A 21,187-nucleotide genomic window follows, 5' to 3' on the forward strand; every position below is an offset into this window, starting at 1 on the left:
AGTTCACGGGCAGAACATGCCCTTTAAAAATGAAATAATAATCCTGTACAGCAGAGGACAGGATTGTATGGTATGGTATGTATGGTATGAAAAGCTGAAGATGGCACAGTGGGGGAAGAAAATCTGTATAGAATGAGAAATGGAATAAAAGGGTTGTCTGTTCCTTTTATTTGTCAATGCGTATGAACAGAGGTTTAAAACTCCTACAGTTCATATTGAGAAATTCAGCTACCTGATGAGAATATTACATTTTTTCCATGGTTGTATCTGTGCTTCCTGTGGTTAAGAGATGACTCACACAGGCTGCTCTTTCAAAGGCTGCCGTTTAGCCTCAGACCCTGTATCATTTCAGATAAGGCAGCAGCGCGTGTGTGTGTGTGTGTGTGTGTGTGTGTGTAGTGTAGTGTAGTGTGTGTAGTTGTGTGTGTGTGTGTAGTAGAGTAGTGTGTGTAGTTGTGTGTGTGTAGTAGAGTTGTGTGTGTGTGTGTGTGTAGTAGAGTTGTGTGTGTGTGTAGTAGAGTTGTGTGTGTGTGTGTGTGTGTGTGTGTGTGTGCGCGGCGGGGAAATCAAACCGTATGCGTCATCATCCCCGGCCTGTGGCCCCTTCCTCTGGTGGAGCAGGTGGTGCGCGGTGCCTGTCTGGGTGGCCTATCAGCTGTGGTGGTGTTGGGTGGGGATCTGACTGCAGACCGCAGCAGCCAGTGAGGCGCCGGCCAGGTGGTGGAACATCTTCACACTCACTTAGCTTTTGCCTCTGTCTGACTCGGCAGCACAGAAGGAACACAGCCCACACAGCACCCAACCCCCTCTTGCTTTTCTTTCTCTTTCGCTCTCTTGCTCTTCTCTATCGCTCTTCTTGCTCTGTTCTGGCTCCTTCTCTTGCGCAGTCTAACTCGCTCCTCTCTCTCTCTCCTCCACTCTTGAAGCTGCTGCGTCTCGCCCAAGCACTTTAGTTCAGACTGAAGCCTCATCTGAATGTCTTCTTGGAGATGAATTAAAAACAAAACAAAGTATCATTGCTCCAGTTTCAGTTGTCTCTCTCTCTCTCTCCCTCCTCCTCCAGAACTGCAGAGTGTGTGTCCAGTGCGGCACCAGGACCAGCGGTCAGTGGCACCACACCAGTCTGCTGTGTGAGACCTGTGTCCAACATCAGGACCCCAGCCTTAGCTGTCTGCTGTGTGCCTGTATCCTGGACCCAGAGCACCACAAAGACCTGCTGTCCTGCCACAGTTGTAAAAGGTCCCTTTTGTTCATTCTATTTTCTTTCTCCATTGTTTTAGCATTGTCTCTTTTTCCATTGATGTGTGATGTCCTTAATCTTCATTTGTCCTCTCCTCCTGCTTCCAGATGGCTCCACCTGGAGTGTGAGCGCCAGTCGTCAGGCCAAGCAGACATCCAGCCCGGCCAGGGCTATGTGTGTTCAATCTGCAGGCCTACTCTGTCACAACCACAACAGGCCCCACCACAGGTAGAGGAGGAGGAGGTGGTGCCGGAGAAGGACACCGGAGGCCTAGAGCTGAGCCCACAGACTGCTACTCAGAGCCACACAGACTCAGAACCGGTGGTTCTAATGCACACCGATCTGGAACCTGGTCTGAAGCAGCGGAGGTCTCCTCCTCCAGTGCATAATGATCCAGAACCGGAATTACAACCAGTTCCAATGCACACGGACACAGAACCAGAGCCCCAGCCAAAGCCTATCCAAGCCACCGCCGCTGCCTGTGAGAACGGCCATGAGGAGAGGCAGCCACAGCAGGCTACATCAGACCAGCAGCCCGGTAAGTCCCTCTTTTGTCTGACTGGGTTATTTGTGTCTACACACAGAGGCCAACTGTGTGTTGTGGTTGAAGAGTATTTCCCGCTATCATTCTCCTTTAATGCTCTCGAGCGGTTTGGCAGGTGGACTCATTAGAGTGTGAGAGATTTGTTTGTCACATGGCTTATTACCTCAGGATTGAAAGGTTGCATGAAAACCGCTAGTCTGGCTTTTTTAGTGTCCAAACTCACAGACCAGGCAGGCTTTCGGGTACAGATTGCCAGACAGTGTAACTCTGTGGGCTAGACACACACACAATTCCTTTCCATGCAGGTGTTAGGTTTGGCCACGGTCGAGCAGCAGTATCACTGATGAAGTTATACGTCCCTTGTGTATAGATGAAGGCGGTCTGGCCTGGATGAAGACCAGAGGGAAAAATTGCTCTGTCTGCTCTCTTTCTTTGCCATGGCTCACATCAGACTGACAGCCATTCATCAGCAGGGACTTTGTTTCTAAAGGCATCAATAACCAGATGGGCTCACATTATCACAAGATTAAAGCCATGAAAGCATTGTCTTTGTAATTCTTTTGGAGTGAAAAAGCACTTTGTATTCTCCCATTGATGCTCCTGGGGAGATGTTGGTCTCCTTGTTTTGAGGACTGGGCTAGAGACTAACCTGGGTGAACAGAACACCTACCTACTGGGTGGTGTTCAATATGGCACACCGTAGCAAGGTGTTTTGCAATGGAAAACAAAAGTCTGCTGTTTTTTGACAGAATTAATACATTCTAGAATGAGTTCAGATTTAGAAGTAGGCTTTCGGTAGAACTACCCCCGTTTCACTTCCCTGCAGAATGTGTCTTCTCTTGAGCACGACCCTGGCCTGGATTCCTCATCTATTATACCTTAGCAGCAATGCTTTCCTTCGCCACAGTTTCCATGGGCGACAGAGCTTCTTGCTCACATACCGTAGGTATTAGTAGTTTTTGTCCCCGATTTCGGGATATCCAATTGCGATCCAATTACAATAGGCTGGACAGTAGAACGAGTCAAAATTCACCCGAGGCTGAAAAATGTCAAAAGAGCGTTGGCTAAGCTGGAAGACTAGCGCGAGCCCATTGCAAATGAATGGAATCGAACGTTCGCAGAGCCTCTGACTGGAGTGATGCTTAGAATTCCATTTTGCCTAAATTGCACCAAAAAATGTATCACTTTTTATTTTACCACTACAATCTGTTCTTAGGACGAAACTGAAAAAAAATAACTTGTGTAGAAAGTAAACATCCACACCTTTGATGGTGCCAAGTGTGCTTATGTCTGCATAACGAGGATGTAGGGAAAAAATTGCAACTTTTGACTATTTCTGGTCTAGCGATCGATGACAGCAGAGTACACTGCTGTAATTAGAAAGAGGAGATTATCCTGATTAAAACGGTGTCCGACTTGAAAAAATCTAAATATTTGCATTGCGAGATATTTGGCAAAATAGACAGACATACCTGTATTTCCCTATAGTAAACAATGGAACGACCTCAGAGTTCCATCAGTTACATTTTGAGTTACATTTTTTGTTGTTTGCATTTTAACTACAAACAACGTGGGTAGGTCTCATTGCCAACAATAGCAAAGCAGGCATTGTGACGTAGAACAATAAACTGGGAATAGAACATTCGGAAGGTGAGTTGGTGCTCAATAGATCTAATAGAACCTGGCATGGTGAAAAATGCTCTAAAATAAGGCCTGTTTTTTTCGTGATTACTTCAAAACTATGGCAAGCAGCTGGGACATATGGCACTATTATGAAACTGGGCTCCACGGCGGATGCAATTAACAATTATTTTCCGAAAAAAAGCATTGTTAAAAATGTCATATGTCCAGCATAATTATGATCTTGTCTCATTGCGGCAACTCCCCAACGGGCTCGGGAAAGGCGAAGGTCGAGTCATGCGTCCTCCCGAAACATGACCCGCCAAACCGTGCTCCTTAACACCCGCCCGCTTAACCCGGAAGCCAGCTGCGCAATCTGTCAGAGGAAACACCGTTCAACTGATGACCGAAGTCAGCTTGCAGGCGCCCGGCCCGCCACAAGGAGTCGCTAGAGCGCGATGAGCCAAGTAAAGCCCCCCCGTTGTAACACAGCCTGGTATCAATCCCGGATCTGTAGTGACGCCTCTAGCACTGCGGCGCAGTGCCTTAGACTACTGCACCACTCGGGAGGCCCCATCACTGAGCTCTTCAGTAGTGCCATTCTACTTCCAATGTTTGTCTATGGAGATTGCATTGCTGTGTGCTCAATTTTATACACCTGTCAGCAACGGGTTGTTGCTGAAACACCCGACTCCACTAATTTGAAGGGGTGTCCACATACTTTTGTGTATATATACTGTATGTTCATGTCATTGTCACTCAAAAAATTATTTAAATGTAGTTGCTAGTAGAATAACGACAACGTTACAATGGTTAAAGTATTTTTAATGTTGTTTTGAAGTAAAACCTCCCTGGTACTGCACTGCTTTAACACCTATTACCATAGTAAGCTTCTTCAGACAGTTTTGTTAACAAGCTGCGGACGTGGAGGTATGTTTTTGTTTGAAGACGCCATGATGTTGGAATTTTTCCTCTCTCGCTTGCTTCTCAAAAGTGGATTGTGATGTATCAGCTGCAAGCACAAGTATCCTAGCTAGCTACTGCCCCCTTGAAGATTTAGACAAATTACTACACACTCGATCCTCTCAATCCGTATATGAAGTGAGACACATTTGAAAGAAGTACTACAAGTGACACAAATTAGAATACTGAAAAGTACAGATGTTTCGGTATACCGTGCAACACTAATAGGTAGGGGTAAAGTGACTAGGCAACAGGATAGATAATAAACAGTAGCAGCAGCATATGTGATGAGTCAAAAGTATTAGTGCAAAGAGGGTCAATGCAGAAAGTCTGGTTAAGTAAGCTATTTAGTAGTCTTATGGCTTGGGGATAGAAGCTGTTCAGGGTTCTGTTGGTTCCAGACTTGGTGCATCGGGACCGCTTGCCGTACAGTAGCAGAGAGACCACTCTGACTTGGGTAGCTGGAGTCTTTGACAATTTTTATGGCCTTCCTCTAACACCACCTGGTATAGAGGTCCTTGGGTGTCGGGGAGCTTGGCCCCAGTGATTGACTGGGTCATACTCAGTACTAGGGTCGGGCGGTATACCGTATTTTACACTATACTGATGCACAGACTGGTTTGGGTTTTTACTTTACCTTCTATAACGGTATTTGAATGTTTGGTTTGTTAAATGTGATGCGCTGTGTGTAATGTCCATTTTTATAGTATCCCTCTCCACTCGCTCTCTCTCTCTCCACACAGACTTAGTCCCGTCACTCAAGGAGCGCATTTTGATGTTGCTTGACCATGAGATACTTTGTTCAGTCTGCATGGTCAATGCAGCACATTTATTTTTTATATTTAACCTTTTATTTAACTAGGCAAGTCAGTTAAGAACAAATTCGTATTTACAATGACGGCTTACCGGGGAACAGTGGGTTAATAACTGCCTTGTTCAGGGGCAGAACGACAGATTCATACCTTGTCAGCTCAGGGATTTGATCTAGCAACCTTTCGGTTACTAGTCCAACGCTCTAACTACTAGGCTACCTGCTGCCACATGCAACAATGTTGATGACAATGATGTTGTTTCCACTTTGATCTTAGTATAAATCCTCAAGGGTTCTATAATTACAATATTAGTTTGTGTTTCTTACATCTGCAAACAGCTAGTTTGTATTTTCTTAGCAAGTTCAGCTAAATTGTGTTAGCCACTAATGCTAATCGCTAGTTAGCTGGGATTGGCTAAGAATTGAGAGAGCCATGTGAATGAGAGGTGGCTTCAGAGCATGGCGATTGGCAGCCAGGAGAAGGGAATTTTAATTATTATATTCAGCCCAAGGGCGTAATTGCTTTTATGGGGTATTACTGCCACAAAAGGGGGCATGCTCGGGCCTCCGTTTGCTGTAGTCCACGAGCAGCTCCTTTGTCTTGGTGATGTTGAGGGAGAGGTTGTTGTCCTGGCACCACACGGCCAGTTCACTGACCAACTCTATAGGCGGTCTCATCGTCGGTGATCAGGTCTACCACTTCCCCAAACTTAATGACGGTTTTGGAGTCGTGTGCAGCCACGCAGTCGTGGGTGAACAGGAGGGGACTTACTAGGGCTGCACGAGGAATCGAATTCAGATCGAAATTCCGATATTGACGTGCACTATCCATATCGCAATAGGCTGCGATTTTCTTGTTTCTTTGACATTCCATTAATACAACAAAAACCCGACTAATATACCTCCTCCAGTGAGATGTGCTAGACTCTGTTAATTTGCTCTACATGCACAGAGGATGCTGACCATTCACAAGCGGCTCTCTCTGCATGGCATGCACGTGCTCCCTGCTTAGAGCACACCGCTAGATGCAGGTCAGGAGAGAAAGGGCTTTACCAAAGACAGTACAGCATAAGGTTTAGGAACTCTGGCTTTACCGCATGTGTGTCGGATACACGAGTGCTGCCAGTTCTAAAGAGAACGTCGATTTAGTGCCAAAGAAGGGCGCATCTTCAATGGTATGGGAGTATTACGGCTATAGACAAACCGATATCAACTAAATGCATGTGCTGTGCAAAAAGTCCCTCAGTTGTGGCGACAATGAGGCAACATTATTATTTATTGAATCATTTTAAAAATAAACATCCTTCTACTTTACGACAATTGCGTAGTTACAACAACAACAAAAAGCGACGGACAGCCGCAATGCCCCTCAGCCATAACCAGCACCCTATGTTAAACAGGCATTGATTGCCGATGCGTTTTCAAGTGTAACTAACGCCCTATGAAAGAACATCCCGCGCAGGCACATAGAAATCACAGAAGCAATCACAGCCAAAGACATGGTTCCTATTTACACAGTCAGAGAAGACTACTTTAAGATGAGGATGAACAAGGTGGACAGGAAATACAAGATTCCATCTCGCACATATTCACTATCCCAACACTGTACAACAAAAATAAGTGAGATGTTGAAACATGTCGCGTTGAGTAACTGGACCAGACTTCAATGTTTTGGACACAAGCTGCACCTTCCAATCGTTAAGCTATGTGTGTTACATGTTTTTAAACGCACTTTGATTTATAATTTGAATTATAATAATGATTAAGCCTGCTTATACATAATTACACAATCCTAAGCTTTCTATTCCATCTGCAGTCTATTGCTGCCTGAATAAATAATTAACCTAGGTTATTTAAGAATTCATAATGGTGGAAAAGGTATAGGAAATGGGAACTCGTGTTATTAATTCATTAATTACTGCTGCGATTAAAGCACACTATATTTTGATTATTTAAAAAATGTGTTTGTTAATATATGTAGGTGTAATAATATATGTAGGTGTAATAATCCTATCTATTATCATATGTAGCCTATAACAATGTTGGAAAAAAAGTTTGGTTTTGTATTCAGTTAGCACAGTATGTATTAATTCATATGATCTCATTTTAGTGATTTTCTCTACCCTGATACTGGTTTAAAAATCGCAATTCATAATCACAATTGCAATATCTGGCCAAAAAGCGCATTTTATATTTTGTCCAAATCGTGCAGCCCTAGGACTAAGCACGCACCCCTGAGGGGCCCCTGTGTTGAGGGTCAGTGTGGCGGGTGTGTTGTTGCCTACCTGGGGGTGGCCCGTCAGGAAGTCCAGGATCCAGTTGCACAGGGAGGTGTTCAGGGTCTGGAGCTAAGTGATGGTCTTGTAGGGCGCTATGGTGTTGAATGCTGCGCTGTAGTCAATTAACAGCATTTTCACATAGGTGTTCCTCTTGTCCAGGTGGGATACATAATTTAAACATTCAGAGTGTAGGTTGGAAAAAGTATGTGAACCCCTAGGCTAATGGCATTTCCAAAGCTAATTGGAGTCAGGAGTCAGCTAACCTGCAGTCCAATCAATGAGACGAGATTTGAGATGTTGGTTAGAGCTGCCCTGCCCTATAAAAAACACTCACAAAATTTGAGTTTTGTGAGTTTGCTATTTACAAGAAGCAGTGCCTGATGTGAACCATGCCTCAAACAAAAAAGATCTTAGAAGACCTAAAGAATTGTTGACTTGCATAAAGCTGGAAAGGATTACAAAAGTATCTCTAAAAACCTTGATGTTCATCAGTCCACAGTAAGACAAATTGTCTATAAATGGAGAAAGTTCAGCACTGTTCCTACTCTCCCAAGGAGTGGCCGTCCTGCAAAGATGACTGCAAGAGCACAGCGCAATGCTCAATGAGGTTAAGAAGAATCCTGGAGTGTCATCTAAGACTTACAGAAATCTCTGGAACATGCTAACATCCCTGTTGACGGGTCTACGATACGTAAAACACTAAACAAGAATGGTGTTCATGGTAGGACACCACGGAAGAAGCCAATGCTGTCCAAAAAAAACATTGCTGCACATCTGAAGTTTGCAAACCGCACCTGGATGTTCCACAGTGTTACTGGCAAAATATTCCTTGGACAGATGAAACTACAGTTGAGTTGTTTAGAAGGAACACACAACACTGTGTGGAGAAAAAAAGGCACAGCACACCGACATCAAAACCTCATCCCAACTGTAAAGTATGTTGGAGGGAGCATCATGGATTGGGGCTGCCTCAGGGCCTGGACAGCTTGCTATCGTTGACGGAAAAATGCATTCCCAAGTTTATCAATACATTTTGCAGGGTAATGTTAGGCTATCTGGCCGCCAATTGAAGCTCAACAGAAGTTGGGTGATGCAACAGGACAACGACCCAAAACACAGAAGTAATGGGTTCAACAGAAGAAAATACGCATTCTGGAGTGGCCCAGTCAGTCCTGACGTCAACCCGATTTGAGATACTGTGGCATGACCTCGAGAGCAGTTCACACCAGACATCCCAATAATATTACTGAACTGAAACAGTTTTGTAAGCGGAATGGTCCAAAATTCCTCCTGACTGTTGTGCAGGTCAGATCCGCAACTACAGAAAACATTTGATTGAGGTTATTGCTGCCAAAGGAGGGTCAACCAGTTATTAAATCCAAGGGTTCACATACTTTTCCCACCCTGCACTGTGAATGTTTACCCGGAGTGTTCAATAAAGACATGAAAACAAATCATTGTTTGTGTTATTAGTTTAAGCAGACTGTGTTTGTCTGTTGTTGTGATCTAGATGAAAGTCAGATACAACTTTATGACCAATTTATGCAGAAATCCAGGTATTTCCAAAGGGTTCACATACTTTTTCTTGCCACTGTAGGTAGGGGTAAAGTGATTATGCATAGATAATAAACAGTGAGTAGCAGCAGTGTAAAAACAAAGGGGGTGTCAATGTAAATAGTCCAGGTGGCCATTTTATTAATTGTTCAGGAGTCATATGGCTTGGGGGTAGAAGCTGTTAAGAAGCCTTTTGGACCTAGACTTGTTGTTCCGGTACTGCTTTCCTTGAGGTAGCAGAAAGAGCAGTCTTTGACTTGGGTGGCTGGAGCCTTTGACATTTTTTGGGCCTTCCTTTGACTCTGCCTAGTATATAGGTCCTGGATGGCCGGAGGGTTGGCCCCAGTGATGTACTGGGCCGTACGCACTACCCTCTGTAGCGCCTTACGGTCGAATGCCGAGCAGTTGCCATACCATGCGGCAATGAAACCGGTCAGGATGCTCTCGATGGTGTAGCTGTATAACTTTTTGAGGATCTGGGGACCCATGCCAAATCTTTTCAGTGTCCTGAGGGGGAAAAGGTGTTGTTGTGCCCTCCATGACTGTCTTTGTGTGTTTGGACCATGATAGTTTGTTGGTGATGTGGACACCAAGGGACTTGAAACTCTCAACCCACTCCACTACAGCCCCGCTGATGTGAATGGGGGCATGTTTGGCCCTCCTTTTCCTGTAGTCCACCATCATGTCCTTTGTCTTGTTCACATTGAGGGAGTGGTTGTTGTCTAAGCACAGACCCCTCAGGGCCCCCAGTGTTGAGGATCAGAGTGGCAGATGTGTTGTTGCCTACCCTTACCACCTGGGGGCGGCCGGTCAGGAAGTCCAGGATCCAGTTGCAGAGGGAGTTGTTTAATCCCAGGATCCTTAGGTTAATAATGAGCTTCGTGGGCATTATGGTGTTGAAAGCTGAGCTGTGGTCAATGAATAGCATTCTCACATTGGTCTTCGTTTTGTCCGGGTGGGAAAGGGCAGTGTGGAGTGTGATTTGAAATAGTGTTCTCTGTGGATCTGTTGGGGCAGTATGCGCGTTTGAGTGAGTCTAAGATTTCTGGGATGATGGTGTTAATGTGAGCCATGACCAGTGATTCAAAGCACTTCATGGCTACCGACGTGAGTGCTACGGGGCGGTAGTCATTTAAGCAGGTTACCTTCGCATTCTTGGGCACAGAGTTTATGATGGTCTGCTCAAAACGTAGGTATTACAGACTCGATCAGGTTGAAAATGTCAGTGAAGACACTTGCCAGTTGGTCCACGCATGCTCTGAATACTCGCCCTGGTAATCCGTCTGGCCCCGCAGCCTTGTTAATGTTGACCTGTTTAAAGGTCTTGCTCACATCGGTTACTGAAAGCGTGATCACGCAGTCGTCCGGAACAGCTGGTTCTCTCATGCATGGTTCAGTGTTGCTTGCCTTGAAGCGAGCATAGAAGTAATAGCAGGATTTTTTTCAGTGTCCTGCTCCTTGAAAGGGGCAACTCTAGCCTTTAGCTCGGTGCGGATGTTGCCTGTAATCCATAGCTTCTGGTTGGGATGTGTACGTACGGGGATGACGTCGTCGATGCACTTATTGATTAAGGCATTGACCTGAGGTGGTATACTCCTTAATGCCATTGGATGAAACACTGAACATATTCCAGTCTGTGCTAGCAAAACAGTCCTTTAGCTTAGCATCTGTGTCGTCTGACCACTTCCATATTGAGCGAGTCACTATAACTTCCTGCTTTAGTTTTTGCTTGTAAGCAGGAATCAGGAGGATAGAATTATTGTCAGATGTACTAAAAGGATAGCGTGGGAGAGCTTTGTATGCGCCTCTGTCTGTGAAGTAAATGTGGTCTAGAGGTTTTTTCCTCTGGTTACACGTGACATGCTGTTAGAAATTGGGTAAAATGGATTTAAGTTTCCCTGCATTAAAGTCCCCGGCCACTAGGTGCGCCTTTCTGGATCAGCATGTTCTTGTTTGCTTATAGCCTTATACAGCTTGCTGAGTGCGGTCTTAGTGGTGGTAAATCGGTTTGTGGTAGTAAATTGATCGCTATGAATAATATATATGAGAACTCTCTTGGTGGATTGTGTGGTCTACAGCTTATGAGGTACTCAGTCGAGCAATACCTCGAGATTTCTTTAATATTAGACATCAAGCACCAGCTGTTATTGACAAATAGACCCCCACCCCTCGTCTTACCAGACGTAGCTGCTCTGTCCTGCCGATGCACGGAAAACGCAGTCGGCTCTATTATCTGTGTCGTCTTTCAGCCACAACTCGGTGAAACATAAGATATGACCATTTTTAATGTCATGTTGGTAGGATAGTCTCGACCGTTTGTTTCATCCAGTTTGTTTTCCAGTGATTGGTTTCCAGTTCTACTGACGTTGGTCAGTAGAACCGATGGCAGGGGTGATTTACACACTTGCCTACGAATCCTCACGAGGCACCCCGACCTTCACTGCCTGTATCTCCATCTTTTCTTCACCCGAATTACTGGGATTTGAGCCTGGTCTCCGGGAAGCACTATATCCTTTGCGTCAGACTCATTAAAGAAAAAAATCTTCATCCAGTTTGAGGTGAGTAATCGCTGTTCTGATGTCCAGACACTCTTTTAGGTCATAAGAGACAGTAGCAGCAACTTTCTGTACAAAATAAGTAACAAACAATGCGAAAAACACCAAAATAGCACAGTTGGTTAGGAGCGCGTAAAACGGCAGCCATCCCCTCCGGCGCCATTATATAGTAGATGTGAGTGCTACGGGGCAGTAGTCATTTAGACAGGTTACCTTTGAGTTCTTGGGCACAGGGACAATGGTGGTCTGCTTGAAACATGTAGGTATTACAGACTGGGTCAGGGAGACTTTGAAAATGTCAGTAAAGACACCCGCCAGCTGGTCCTCGCATGCTCTGAGTACGCATCCTGGTAATCCATCTGGCCCCACGGCCTTGTGAATGTTGACCTGTTTAAAAGTCTTACATCGGCTACAGAGAGTGAGATCACACAATTGTCCTCAATTGCTGATGCTCTCATGCATGGTTCATTGTTGCTTGCCTTGAAGGGAGCATAGAAGGCATTTAGCTCCTCTGGTATGCTGGTGTCACTGGGCAGCTTGCGGCTAGGTTTCTCTTTGTAATCCATGATAGTTTGCAAGCCCTGCCACATCCGACGAACGTCAAAACCGGCGAAATAGGATTCACTCTTAGTCTTGTGTTGATGCGTTGCCTGTTTGATGGCTCAACGGAGGTCGTGTCGGGATTTCTTATAAGCGTCCGGATTAGTGTCCCGCTCCTTGATAGTGCCAGCTCTAGCCTTTAGCTCAGTGTGGATGTTGCCTGTAATCCATGGATTTTGGTTGGGATATGTACGTACAGTCACTATGGGGAAGATGTCATCGATGCACTTATTAATGTAGCAGGTGAATGAGCTGCAGGGTATATTACTGTGGGTTCTAACCTGGATGTCCACCGTCTGTTGTGGAGGGAGGGGAGCGGTGCTGATGACAGATAACCAGGCAGCGAGTTGTCCAAGATTCTGATCCAGCGCCTATGTGGCTGTTAAAAACACCCGAGTTTATCCCCTCTTTCCCACTCACCCCCTCTTGCAACTATACACACACACACACACACACACACACACACACACACACACACACACACACACACAAAGGGGAGCGAACAACTTTGGAATCCTGTATGTCTGTGTGTGGCTCCTGTCCTAAGCAGCAGTGCTTTTGTTTTATTGTGCTGCTGCTGTGTGAGCTGCTGGCAGTGTGGAGAGAGGCTGGTGATTAGGCCTGTGTGATGGTAAAGAACCTCTAGGGGCCTTGATCCACTAGCATTTCATCTCCATTGATTGGAGGAGCGGAGCCTCCCTCGAGAGGCCTGAGGCTGAACACCATGGGCTATAGTACTAGGTCATAATAGATGGTTGGTTTAGCTCTGAATTCAGCCGCCACACGCCTCCTGTCCACGGTCTGGCCCCTACATCCTCTCCTCCATTCACTGCCCCTGTTGTCTCACACCTGTAGAGAGAAACTTCATCAATTCTACACTCTCTGTTGATCGGTCATCCATTCAAATGTCATATTGACAGCTTTTGGCATATGTTTGATGCTCTCGTCTTGTCCTCAGTAGATGAGGGATGTCATTCACAATGTAGGCTACGTATCCAATCACTGCTCCCAGACAGGTATACCAAATGTCCTTTCAGGCCTATTCATATGTGTATGTTTTGGTGCTGGGCTATATGCTAGCTGTGGTGTTGCATAGGCTTGCTAAACATTGGCTTTGTGGGATCATGGCACTACAAGCCAATCTCCTCCTGGCCTGCCTGCAACCCAGTGTAAAAGTTAATTAAGGTTATTAAAATGAGCTGTGGTAACCTGTCCAGATCCTTCTCATCCACTCAGAGCTTAGCAGCAGGCTTATCATGAATCTAATGACAGACATACCGCCTACTGTCAGATCCATGGTGTGAACACAAATGAAATGTGACACGATGATGGCTTATCTGTGTAAAATAGAGCTGTGTGTGTGTCCACAAGGGGAAGGAGGATTTGATCTGCAGGAAGGGTTCATGATGACAGTAATCGGCAGTAAGGGTTTGATAATGATAACTCGACCCCTCTGTAGTGTTTTGTAAGAAGGATGCTTTTAATGCTCACTCATCTCGTAATTGACTCTCTGGGTGTCGAGGCCCAGATATGCTCGTGTTGTGAGCTGCACAGTCATCAGAGTTCAGACCTTGATATGCAGGTTGTCATGGTTACTCAAAGTCCTTTCCTAGTGGAGAAATGCTCAGCAGGTGCATGTTGTGTGTTTGTTGGGATGGGATCATCAGAGCGGGGATGTTGTGGGAACTTGTGAAATGTGAGGAACTGTTTGTGGTTTGTCCAAAGCTGTCAGCAGGAATTCTGAGGATAGGCGGGAGGTGCTACGGGAGTATGTGTGTAAGAATGCATTGATGATGATTACAAATTTGATTGTAGCTACACACAGTCCGTTGTTTTCTAACGTTGCTTGGACTGCCACGTTGGGGCAACCATTGCTTTGAGTGAGCACCTGTTCTCCAGTTTCCTTTTTTTGTGTGCGGCAGCTGGAGTTGAGAAACCTGAGGTATTTAACAGCCTGCAGCTCAGGTCTGTTAACCTCAGCCAATATTGAGTTTATAAAATCCTCCTATCTGGTGTTGGCCTAGATGGATGACTGTCTTTTCCATGAGGAAATGAGGGCTTTTTATGTGACAGATTCATGACTTAGTAATGGATTATTGGGTTACTTTGAGGGCACTTGGCTGGGAATCTGCAAGTCTCAGTGGTTCGGTTCTGTGTGTGAGAGGGACAGCTACCGCAATCAAAGACTGCTAGCTGGGATTGACGTTACAAATCAAAGCTATGCGTCTTTGGCTGTTGGAAGGAGTGGGATTTGAAATAATGCCCAGTTAAAACTGACTCTGTTCACTGCCAATAAGCCTGCTGGGCATCTAATATTTCTGCCTGTATTAGCCCACTTTTAATTTCTCTCTCTGGCTCTCACTCTCTCGCTCTCTCTCCTCTCTCTCTCTCTCTCTCTCTCTCTCTCTCACACACATTCCATTTTCCTTTGCTTTATTGGCATGACGTAACAATGTACATATTGCGAAAGCGTATTTTGGAAATGATTCATTAGGAACAACAGCATTAAAAAAAAAATACAAATCAAAATGTCACTAACAGGACAATCAGTAACAACCGTCTCTCTTTCTCACTCTCTCTCTCTCCCCCTCTTTTTGTCTATCATTTTCACTCCATTAATGTTTAATTATGTCCGTATCCTGTGATGAAAATGATGACTCCAATCTTTACCCACGTAATCTGTCATTCTGTAAGAGGCTGAGTCTGGACAAATGATCAGCTGATGGTGGGTTTCAGGTTAGTCTCTCACTGCTATAATCCCCTGCTTCTCTCCCAGGCCTCTCAGTGGGAGCAGCTGCTGTGGAGCAAGGGACTGATGAGGTGTCTGTCAGCAAGGACCTGAGCCAGTTACACCCAGGTTAGGTTCATAGCCTGTATTAAGAGTATTTGTTCTGCTTTTACTCAGCCTCTAGTTCTTTCTCTACTCCTACTTCAATAGGCCTTTCACCATCTAAGGCAACTTCTCTTATGTGAAAATATTGGTTTAAATTCCAAATGGTACAGCCTTTGTCATCTGTTGGTTTTCATTCTGATATTTTACTGACGGGTCGTGTGATGTCTATTTATCTCTGTTCATTTCCATAGAAATGCAACCAGCAGCGGAGACCGATGTTCCTTCAACAAAAGGTCCTGAGTCTCCCAGGCTGACCATGCAGGAGCCTGAGAAACAACCCCTGCCATCCCAGGTGTCAAGAGAGCCAGAGCAGCCACAGGATATAACAACAGGACTGACCGAGCCAGTAAAGACAGAACCCTCCTCTGAAAACAGGGCGTTGAAACCCAGCACAGAGGACATCATGACCCCACCCACCACCACCAAAGAACCAAGTACTGCGTCCGTAATCATCAAGGAAGAACCCATGGAGGTATCAGCTTCTGATAATTCAGGAGTAGAACAGGTGGAAGGTCTGTCTAGTCTGGAGACAGCAGTGAAGGCTAGGAGGGAGAGGAAAGGGGAACCTATGTCTCAGGTACTGGCTGGTGGGTCTTTGGACGGGGCCTGCGCCTTGGAACAGGTGGACACCACCCCCGAGACTGAGAGCAAGCCTAACCTCTCCCACCTCAGTCCCCCCATCGAGGAGAAGCCCTACAAGACATCCATGGAAAGACTGGCAGAGATGGCTGCCTCCCCTACCCACTCCTCCCCTAGAACCATGGGGCCCTCTCCTAGGGAGCCTCCCCTCCACGCCCACCCTGCCCCGGGGGAACACAGCAGCAGCGTCCCCTCCACCACCCTCATACTTCTCACCCCTAAGATCGGCATGGGCAAGCCAGCCATCTCCAAGAGGAAGTTCTCCCCAGGCAGACCCAGGGTGAAGCAGGTAATGCATGGTGCTGGTGGGTGCTCTTGTCTTAGATCCAAATCTTGACGTGTTATTCTTAGGGTTGTATCCCAGGGCTTCAAAATCTGTTTCAGAATCTCCTTTTTTCTGTGTAATAATTGATATATTATTTATGTATTATCTAGGCTTATGTCTTTTATTTTCAAAGAGCATCTAAAAAAAATCCCAGGGTGAAATCTCTGTAGAGGAACCATAATTGTGTAATCCTCTAGGTCGGTCATTCTGTGGTTGAGTGTGTTGAATGATGAGAGGAGGAGAAAGTTTCTGAGTGTTCTGCCCCAGAGCGGTGGATTGGCTATGATGTCAGTGGTTTGGAATATGATTAAAACGGGTGTTGCTGCTGCAGAGGACACTTAACCCAGAGAACTTGCCAGTTGAGCAGTTGAGAAGCGTTGAGTCCTGTGTGTTTGATGTCGGGTTATTGGCCAAACTGTATCGTCAGCAGAGACCACGGCTGTTCTCACCTTCCCGCCTCAGTTTTCACTTGATCTGAATCCCAAATAGCCCCTCCCCCTCCCATTTGCGCGTTCATGCTCGCCCTCCTCCGCGATGCACAAGTGTCCCAAAGTTGAGGGAGTGAAAATGATCGAGGGTGTAGGGGCTAATTAGACCCTCAGATAGCTCTTCACTCTGGAGGCCGCAGTGGCTATCCCAACAGGCACCGCGGTAGCTTTGGAGTTTGCACAACATCATACAAAAGAATTGAGAGGCATGACTAATCATATGACTCATGTTTGTTTGTTTGTCTGATTTTGAGACTTGACAGGTCGAACAAGTTAAATAACCACTTCATTTGGGAGGTAGCCTAACTGTTTCTGAGGTTTATATCTTGTGAAACCATAGGGGGAATTTGTTCATTAGAATTTCATGCTCGTTTTATTATTACATTTGGAACATGAATTGCATCATTCAAGTCGCCAGTGTGTCCCAAAGTTGATGGGGTTTATTGATCCCCTCGCCACTTTATATATGTCACCCTCCGACTTTTATCAGCAACACGTGACAACGGCGGGCTCTCCGAACAAGTTGCTAGGGGTGAGAGAGGCTGATTTGGGATTCACTGATGGTGAGTCTGAAGAATACTGATGGTGAGTCGGAAGAATAGTTAATTTCCCACACTGCAGAATGAGAATAGAATATTAGTACGGCCTATTCCTTAGGCCATATGCAAACCCCGCTTACCAAGAACCTTACACACTGTACCCCACCTCTACACTTTGCCTGTTCGTTCTGATCCACTCTGCAAACACCCACCACCTTATGTACACACACTGCCCTATAGGAGCACACTGCCAACATATATAGACAATACAAAACAGGCTACTTTATATACATCCCCATATGTAATCCTACAGTATAACTTCAAGCGCGCTGTTTCACCTGTCCTAGACTAGTATCTAATTTCCATGGCATTCCTAGTACATGCTTGATGTGCTGAAGTCAGTCCCTCTCTGATGATGGCTACAAGCCTGTTCTCATTCTCCTTAGAATACCTTCATTAGGGCTTTGTTAACCCCCCCCCCCCCCCCACACACACACACACTTTCATCAAGTCACTAATCAGAGACACAGTATGCGGGTTGGGTCAAATCCTAATTATACTGGGATATGAATCACACACATGGCTCTGATATATTATGGATGAGGCTGAGGAGAGTTTAGCCTTGCAACGTCGTGTTTTTCTCTCCAGATATACCCTATTGCTTAAATAAACGGTGTGCGTAGACAGACTCATTTGTTAGATCAGGCCTGGGGGGGGAGATCAAATGTAGGCTATTTGAATACAGTGGAATCCTGTGTAGTCAGATTTGGTGTCTTCAAGTCTTTATGCTTCTGTCTCAGAAGAGGCATGCACTGTCAGTCTTCCTGTCCGACGCATCCAGGTGCTGTTTTGTCAACAAGCCAGCGATATGAGTGAGGCAGTGACATACAGTTGCCATGGCAAGAGGATGATGTGGTTTCTTGCTCTTCCCCGTCCTGCTGCTGTTGCATGGTGCTGTTGCCTTGACGAAGGCTGCGGTGTTGTCTGAATTCAAGGTTGCTGTGCGCCGACTAACACGATTCTGCTTCACCTTTGCAAGCTCTCTCTGAACGTCTAGCTCGAAACATGCCTCAACTCGTATGCATGAACGATATCTTGGATTGGCTTTAATATAGAAAGTATCATGTGCATCATATCGTCCTGGCTTTTTGCCCCAAGTCAGAATGTATAACAGCATCATTATTAGCTCCATATCTCTTACTTGGGGTGTGTTGAATGGTCCCAACAAGCTTCTTCAGCCACCAGCCTTTTAAACTCACTGCATCTGTCTGTTATGTTTTCATCTTTCTCTGGCTTTGTTTTTTAAGTTGCTGCATTTTGTCACCCTCCTTCTCCCCTCAATCCCTCCCTCTCTCACCCACCCAACCCGGCCCCCTACCTGTACCTTAGGGCGCATGGCATGGGAGCCCCCATAGCAGTGTGAGCTCCCCCTCCTGGTCTCCAGACCAGCCAGAGGGGTGGAACGTCCCAAAGACCAGGCAGCTCTCGTCCGGCTGCGGCAGCCCTGCCTGGAGCATCAGAGTGGTAAATAACCGCGGCTCTCTCTGGAGACCAGACCTCCAGAACCACCACAGGGCCATGCCACAGCAGTCTTCTGCTTACCTTAGGCTATGTGAAGTGCACTGGCAGAGTGATGCTTGATGTCACTGTGTTAATGGTGGACTTTCACAATGAATCATTAATCTATCAGTGTGTCACCAGAGGAGAGGAGACTGTGGTGAATTCACATTGACAGGCTAATAAGGGAACGGTGAATGTGAACCTGTAGTAGCCTAATACGACTCATCCTTAATGGCAAAATGCTTCACTTTCATCCACTAGAGAGGATCTCTTGCTAGGCTTTGCACATGTACTTGTAATATTAACCCAATTCACAATGCTATATCTTGGTCTTCCTTTGCAGCCTGAGGCACAAGGTTTAACCTGTTGTTTGTTTGTTTGTTTGTTTGTTTAATTGTTTGTTTTGTTTGTGTCATACTTTTGTGGGTGAGTTTGGGGCGGGATGGAGATGGGTTTTTTTATTAAGTGGGCTGTGTGGGCACTTAGGCCTGCCCAAGTGGATGCTGCAATATGTCGCCATGGTGACATTAGTGTTACACACTGGCGCTAAGTGAGGTGGTCATTTCTGGGTCTTGGCATGGGTTTTGGACAGGTTAAGCAGCACCATACTGTGTGTCAATCAGGATGTCAGACCGCTGGGGGGTGTGAAGAGACTGGACTTGGGAATCGGGGAGGAGGGATTTGGGGGGGAAGATTCACAGAAAGTAGTCTAGATTGACAGCCGTGATTAGGCCCCAGCAGCCACCAGCATCGGAAATGTGTTGACAGCATAATGGAGTTCAAATGGCCAGAATAACATTAGAGAGGTCCTCTGTCAACAGCCTGGACAGAGAGCCTGAACACTTGCTGTGTTACAAAGGCTGTCTCTCATAGTGCTGAGCGATTTAACCAATATTTGTATTTTTTTTATTTTTAAACAACTAATTGACCGATGTAGGTTCAATACTTTTTTTATTCCATGTATTTATATTTTTTGGTGAGCTCAATGCACGCATTGCACAGTTTCTCTAAAGATAAATTAGATCCAGCCTGAACTGTGCAATGTAGTAGGGAGTTGTTGTTTCCAATAGGCCACATAGTTTAGTGCATAAAATGTGGTTATTAACTACAATAACCATAATCCATTGCGCATCTACTTGTCCGGTCTGTGTTTCTTTTATGCCTGCTACAGAAGAGACAGAAGAATGCATGATCGTGGGCATATAGAGAAACAATGGGAAAGTAATTCTGCTTTTGGAAGTTGATCAACTTGTAAACTCACTTTTGAGAAAATCATCTTCAATGTTTTAGTACTGCTATTGGAGAGACCTTCTTTGTCTATACCAGGTATTCCCCCAGGGCTACCCGCAATGCCGTTGCTGGTACGCCAAATAAAAATGTGATTCACATTTCCAAACAGTACATTTATATTTTCCAACGGGCTATACATTTGGGTGAGTTTTTTTTTTCTTGCCTGGGTAGCCTCGTTTCACTACCAAAAATAAAATCAAACCATCTAGTGTTCAGCGAAATAACAACACTATGTCAAATACAGGTAGCCTAGTCAAATAATTAACATCCAATCAAATTAACTGTTACTCTGTCGCAGGAATTCCACTAACAGTCCATATGTAGCCAAATGTAGCTGCTGCTCATTCCGTTTGCTTAAAAATGGATAAATGGTTTTAAAAAAAGTAAGGCCCGCGTCCATAGACACACATACCAGCTCTACTGGAAGTACCGCTACTACCAGCTCTACTGGTAGTACCGCTACTATCAGCTCTGCTGGTAGTACTGCTACTATCAGCTCTGCTGGTAGTACCGCTACTATCAGCTCTGCTGGTAGTACCGCTACTATCAGCTCTGCTGGTAGTACCGCTACTATCAGCTCTGCTGGTAGTACCGCTACTATCAGCTCTGCTACACTTGCACCTGTCGACGACACATGTTGTTCTGCTTTCACGAGCACATCCAATGCTAGCATCAGTAATTCTACATTTGTTGCTAGCCCAGCACCGAACAACAGACAGGGACGTTGAACAATCGAAGAGGCGCAAATATGATGAGAACTACGTTGATTTGGCGTTCACTTATATTGGGTGTAGTGCCTTTCCTCAGCCACAGTGTGTTATATGTGCAAAAATACTATCTGACAACTCGATGAAACCGTCACTCTTGCGCAGACATTTAGAAACAAAACATGCCAATTTGAAAAATAATTCACGGGGGTTTTTGAGCGACTGTTATATGTCCGTTAAGTTTATGGGGGGTCAATTAAGGAAGACATCCTCTTCTGGAAACCAGGACAACAGGAGAGGATATTTTTAAAGTACTTGACAGCTTTGTGACATCAAATGGACTTTGGTGGTCAAGATGTGTTTGGTATCTGTACAATTACACAGGTACTTTCCCGAAACGGATGACACAAATAACTGGATTCGTTATCCCTTTCATGCCCTGCCTCCAGTCCACTTACCGATATCTGAACAAGAGAGCCTCATCAAAATTGCAACAAGCGGTTCTGTGAATAAAAAAATAAATCATAAGCCACTGCCAGATTTCTGGATTGGGCTGCGCTCAGAGTATCCTGCCTTGGCA

The 21,187-nt window shown here is 45.4% G+C and overlaps 1 protein-coding gene across 6 annotated transcripts in view; it reads left to right on the forward strand.

Annotated features, from left to right (window-relative positions):
- The window catches only part of LOC106599252 (histone-lysine N-methyltransferase 2C), a 155,010-nt gene that overhangs the window by 28,232 nt on the left and 105,591 nt on the right, over positions 1–21,187 (forward strand). For 5 of the 6 annotated variants that reach the window (XM_014190382.3, XM_014190383.3, XM_014190384.3 and 2 more), the window contains exons 10-14: positions 1,064–1,239; positions 1,348–1,778; positions 14,943–15,023; positions 15,251–15,987; positions 18,440–18,574. In XM_014190382.3, the coding sequence (XP_014045857.3) occupies positions 1,064–1,239; positions 1,348–1,778; positions 14,943–15,023; positions 15,251–15,987; positions 18,440–18,574 (1,560 nt within the window). The remainder of the gene's footprint in view (positions 1–1,063; positions 1,240–1,347; positions 1,779–14,942; positions 15,024–15,250; positions 15,988–18,439; positions 18,575–21,187) is intronic. The other variant, XM_014190386.3, reaches the window with a different exon arrangement.

Source organism: Salmo salar, chromosome 03 (genome assembly GCF_965601325.2).
Source record: "Salmo salar chromosome 03, fSalSal1, whole genome shotgun sequence".
Taxonomy (NCBI): domain Eukaryota; kingdom Metazoa; phylum Chordata; class Actinopteri; order Salmoniformes; family Salmonidae; genus Salmo; species Salmo salar.